The 5,966-nt window shown below is 33.7% G+C and overlaps 1 protein-coding gene across 1 annotated transcript; it reads left to right on the forward strand.

Annotated features, from left to right (window-relative positions):
• The first annotated feature begins 306 nt into the window (after positions 1 to 306).
• Positions 307 to 3,951, forward strand: LOC117231905 (glycerate kinase-like). The gene is made up of 4 exons (XM_033490842.1): positions 307 to 579; positions 1,221 to 1,782; positions 2,196 to 3,067; positions 3,564 to 3,951. Exons 1-4 carry the CDS (start codon positions 307 to 309, stop codon positions 3,912 to 3,914), a joined length of 2,058 nt encoding a protein of 685 aa, XP_033346733.1. The 3' UTR covers positions 3,915 to 3,951.
• Positions 3,952 to 5,966: the final 2,015 nt, after the last annotated feature.

A 5,966-nucleotide genomic window follows, 5' to 3' on the forward strand; every position in this document is an offset into this window, starting at 1 on the left:
ACGCAAGGTTTCCATTAATGTGACATCAAGACAAGTCTATTCTTATTCTACTGAATCGATAACGTCGCATGTGACATGAGATCATGAGGTACGAAAAAGAATCGCGTGTTTAGTCTATGATGATATTTTATCGATAGTTAAAATTTGTTGATTTTATTCAGAAATAATAGCTGAGTTCACTAAACATCGGTACAAACATGGGTACAATAACCTAATCACACTTCTAAATTTCATCAAAAATGTAATATTACCAAAATGTAGATACGATAAAATTAAGCTGTAATGTAGTAGTGTTTTGCAATAAATATGACTGCCAGACAGAAAGCTCCAAAGTACCGAAAAACAAAAAAACGAAGGCCATCATACATCGATCCGGTTTTAGAAGAAGAAAGAGCCAAAAGAGTCGCAAAGATACAAGCGAAGAGACAAACAAAAATAGACGAAGTTAAACGTTCGTTGGAGAGAAGAAGAAATAATAAAATAGCCATACAAAATGCACGTACTGATAAAAGGGAAAGGGAGGAACAGAAAGCGATTAGAGATGCCCACAAAACAGGAAGTGAAAAGATTATGTTACAGGTTTTGCGCATATTACTACATGCTATTTTTTAGACGAATCATTGCGTTATAGCGTAAAGTTTTATTTCATCGAAACTTATATCACTTTTAATGCTGTATCGTAATATTGTATCGTAATGCTGATAATTAAAAAGTATTATTTTTTTATCAAGATATTTTGCATTAAGAGGATTATCATAGGTTTGAGTAATACGCATAGGATATAATTCAAAATAACGAATATAAATATGAATATAATCAAACGAGGACTGAATAAAAAATTCGACAGGAACGTGCCTGTAAGATTTTATAATTATTATTATCCCAACTTTTTAACGGACTTTTACGTATATTTATCTTCTCGCTATGAAATATTCCGTCAAATATGCCGTAATGAATTTTGAATTTTCTCACAGAAAATATTCTAGTTTGCGCAGCGCTCGTTTATTATATTTATACATTAAAATAGACGAAAATACCTTCGATGTACATAGTTAGCAATGGAAAAATGTATTATTTACAGAAAGTATAAATCGATAGAAGCTGTAATATTATTACATTGAATAAAAGTTCATGAAATCGGCTTGCGTATAAAATTTTAACGATAATTATAATACTGCGAAGAAATGTTACATAGGATGCTTATGTTTGTCTTGTTACAGATTCGTGATGACTTAAGCCAAATCGCTGAGACTGGTATAAGGTGTGTATACACGTCCATGATAATACCAGAGAAAATAAAATACGACGGCCGATCAATTTTGTCGATCAAAGGCGTTAGATATAGATTGAAAAATAATTTACATATGGTTGGTTGGGGGAAAGAAGCAGTGACGATGAGTGCGGCGTTCGAACGAGTCGTAGGCAAACACTTAAAGAAAGGTTGGATGGTGGTGCCACGAAAATCAATTTTCATGATGTGGAGCTATCCGGAAGCGTTCCCTCCCTTAGATAGTCGTATTTCGTACGTTGAAGCTGGAACTGGTGGGCAACCAGACGAAAAGTCCGTGATAGAAACTAGAAGAATTCTAAATTACTGTAAGAAATTGAAGAAAAAAGATTTGCTGATTGTCATGCTCTCGCAAGGGATCGACGATCTTCTTTGTCTGCCGCGAGAAACTATCACGTTGAGGGACAAGCTCAGGGTATTGAACAGATTGAAAGCTGCAGACGCTACTCCGGAAGAGATAAATACCGTGAGAAACAAGCTTTCTGCGATTAGAGGCAAGAAAAATAAGGAAACTTATCTATTGTTTATGACAGTGAAAATCTACGCAAATTCATACTTTTACGATTATAGTTACATAAAGATTAATATTCATTTTAATAACAATTATAGAATTAAATGTATACTGATTAGTGTTAATTCTAGAATAAAATATATCTGCAGTAGATAATAGCTTGTAAGTTCCAAAATTTTAAATCTAACTGTTAAATATCTTCCTACCTAAGAAGCTATGAAAAAAGAAAGAAATGTCTGAAAATATGCCCAATGTATATCTAAACTATCTTCTCATTTTTTAATCAAACGCAAAAGATTTAATAAAAATATTCTCGAAACGTCATACACAATTTATAAAGATAATCCCAATAAATATATAAATATGTATACGCAAAAATAATTGTAATGATTTTAGGTGGCGACTTAGCCCGAATGGCCTACCCAGCGAGAGTTATAACTCTAATCACGTCAGACGTTTCCGCCGAGCCGATGTCCCAACTCTCAGGTGGACCATGCGTGTATGATCCAAAAGGCGAGAAAGCTCTCGCCGTGTTAGAAAAATACAAACTTTTGGATAGAGTATCCTTAAGCGTGCGAGACTTGATAGAAGAAACAGTTCCATGGGCGATGGCCGCTGATAAGCAATTGGACGCAGATAAACATTACAAGTTTGTTCATAGATACGTGATAGCCTGTAACGCAGACGCCATGGAGTGTATGGCTACAGAAGCGTTCAAGAAAGGCTTGTTTCCAGTGAAACTGAATTCAACCTGTTTAGGGGATATCCAAGAATTCGCTCGTGAATACGTTAAAATTACATCGTTGATGATTTTGGCTGTTGAGGGAAAAATTAATAAATTGGAGATGTTCCTAGAGATGAGAGACAGTCCTATTTGTCCTCTAACCGATGAAAAGGTGCAGGAAATATTCCCTGCAAAAGATAAATGGGGTTTGGGAATGTGCCTTCTGTTGGGAGGGCGACCAACTGTTAATCTTTGCTCCAAACCTGGACAAGGTGGACCAAATCAGGAGTTAGCGCTATATTTCTCGTTATATTGGTATTTGCGTACGCAGCAGTATCCAATTTTGAGAGAGTACACTGTTTGGTTCTTGGGTGGCAGCTCCTACGGGAAAGATGGTAACACTGAAGCAGTTGGCGCGTTTGGATATAACAGCTTGGGCACCAATGTTTATCCAGAATTTGAGAAAGCACAGAGTATGTATCAAAGTGCGCACACGAAGTGGTGGAAACTTAAGGAGGAGAGACGCTTCGAAAGTAAAATAGCGGTAAATTTGTTGTTTTATGTATCACATAGTTTAAAGTTCGAGATTTATGTCGATATTCGACATGGGGGATTTTAAAATATATAATTTAAATATTTTAGGCATCAGTGGATTTATATCACAAGGACAATGTAGCCAATTTTTAATTAATTTAATATTTCAAAACAACGAAGTTTTAATATCATACACGCGTAGTATCGTTAATATTCGTTAATAAGCGCTTGGTCTTGTTTTTTAAATTTACTATTTAATTAAGCATTCAGCATTTACGTTGATCTACAATCAAAACTTACTTATTTCGTGTACGTTCTGTATAAATATAAAGCTAAGTACAAAATCTTTGGTCGAATATGATTTGAGATCGATTTCAATTTCATGTATTAAGAAGAGTTTACATTTTCTTGTTTATAGTATCAACTTGAAGAAAAAGCTTAATAATTTGGAAGTTTTAAAACGTTTTTTTACATATGACAAATTAATTTCCACTATTTCTTTACAGGAAGCGCAAAAAGAAATGCTGGAACTGAAAGGTGTAAGAAACAAATACGCCGCAATTCTACCTGGTCGTGTTTTAGCTGAAAACAATACGAATTTATTCTTCTTAAATATTAACGGTGAAGACGAATTATTGGAATTAAAAACTGGAAATTATTATACATTCACAAACGTTGGAGATCTTCATATCATACGAATCGCTCGCTTCCAATGTATCTGCGACGGCGTTTGTCATGGACATCAAGAAAAGGTGTGCGCTGATATGGAATGTCCAGTTTATCAATCGTTGTCAGCCGAGGCGCATTCGAAATTTCAATATTGTTGCCGTCTTGATCAACGAAAACAAGATTCCTGACTTATTATATCTTCAGAAAGTTCATTACGGCTTTATATTTATTGTAAGTATAGATATTTAACTACTTAAAAAAATATATATTTAGCAGCATTTACATTTATATTCATTACAATGTACATAATATCTTTTGTAATGAAATGTTGGTTGAACAGCCTGGGCACCCTACTTGTAAGTTAATGGTCGTGGAATTAATCATGGAAATAGTATCGAAAAACATAGAACCAAGGAGTCCTCGAAACAATTCAGTCGACTGGAAACCATATTGTCAAGTAAAATGTTTCGAAAAATTTTCTACAATGAATCGAATATGACTGATTAAAAGTAATGTGAAAAATAGTGAAGTTATTATGGAACAATAAACATACAATATTTTACAATGTTCAGAACCATTATCACTAATCACTATATATCAGAAACGATATTCTATTGTACCTACGTAATTGACTTTAGAAAAAATTATATTTTATAGAATAAAAATAGTAAAAATTGGTACAGTTTTAAAAATTATTTTAATATTAGTGGTCAGTTTTTAATATTCAGTTAGTGTTACTACAAAAATTACTAGCGCTAGGATGTTATGCTTATCACGACACAGATGAAATAACGCTGCTCTCTCCTCTCGTGTTTAAATGTATACATAAAACTAATATCTTTTTTCAATAGTCTATCCTATGTTTTATTCATAGTAAAATACATTTCAATAGAACGAATAGTTTTGTTATAACGGATTCGAAAGCATATTTCTTCTTTTTGGCTTTCACACAATTTTATATTTCAATAGGCTCAAAATGGTGTTCATACGTCAGAGTATCTGCGCTATATAACATATTATGGAGAATATCAATGTAAACTTTCCTTTCCATGGACTCTATGATTTTGTGTTAATTTGTTCGCTGAAATAACCTTATGGAAAAAATTTCTTTATCATATGGAAATTTTCGAAACTTGAATCAAGCCATAAGAGAGGAAATCCCAGTTGTAAAGTTGTTGGCACGGCCAAGGCGAAATGATTTCTATTGAGCGGCCGGTTTTTCGAACTGGAATGAATCGAAGGAAAGTCCCAAGAAGCTCATTTCGTCCCGCTTTGACATAATAGAGATCTTCGAGGCCAGCGTGTCCCATGGGTTCGGTACCAATCCCGTTTAACAAAGCCTCAGGAATGAACTCGACTAGCTCAACGACGCCTGCACAGTGTGGTAATTTTCAACACGATCTTTTTAACGTTTCTTTTTGCTTAAATTAGAAATATATCATATTCAAGATACTTACTTTTCAACGAACATTTATACACAGTTAAAAGTACAAAGTCAATTGTAATAAAATTTATAGTTGCTTATGACGATCAGAATTGAAGACATTTGGAATAACAGTTTTCGACGAAGATGGAGATGTAAGATAAATATCGGAACTACTACTACTATTATTAGTGGAAATAACTATAAGACTAATATTTCACAGAACATTCGATAGTTAGTTTCAGTATCAAATGTTGAGTATCAGATTTGCTATTAACCTTAGGGCAATTCTTGAGGAAGTACTCAAATTGCAAATTACATTTTACCACAGTGTAAAGCCTAATTGATCGATCCAACGGTGTATTTTGGTATAAATTGATTGCTGTTATATCTAGATTTAATAATCTTTCTTAATAATATAGCAAAATGTTGGAGCGGAATCTGTGTTTTAATTTTTATAAGGCGGAAAAGTAATTACCAAAGTAGTTGTTAATGCAGATTTAAGTGCAAACTACTTAACGGAAAACCCAATAGGTTCCACTAGTTCTACAGTACCTACTGATGATAACTCGAAGGACTTTATACTCTTACGCAATATTTGCGTCATTGAAGTTAAAAAGAATTGATTGCGAAGAAAAAGTGGTAATATCTGTAAAAGGATCGACTAGATGAGTTACCAGCTTAAAGTCATGTTATTAAGATTGTGTGAGAGACTATCAATTCAAGTAGCTGTACAAGCATATAACTTGTAACCGATCATATAATGTTTTCACCGGACAAATGTGTGATGTAGCGTCGCGATATGATGTTTACAAGA

The sequence above is a fragment of the Bombus vosnesenskii genome, unplaced genomic scaffold (genome assembly GCF_011952255.1).
Source record: "Bombus vosnesenskii isolate JDL3184/JDL3185 unplaced genomic scaffold, Bvos_JDL3184-5_v1.1 scf7180000013275, whole genome shotgun sequence".
NCBI lineage: Eukaryota > Metazoa > Arthropoda > Insecta > Hymenoptera > Apidae > Bombus > Bombus vosnesenskii.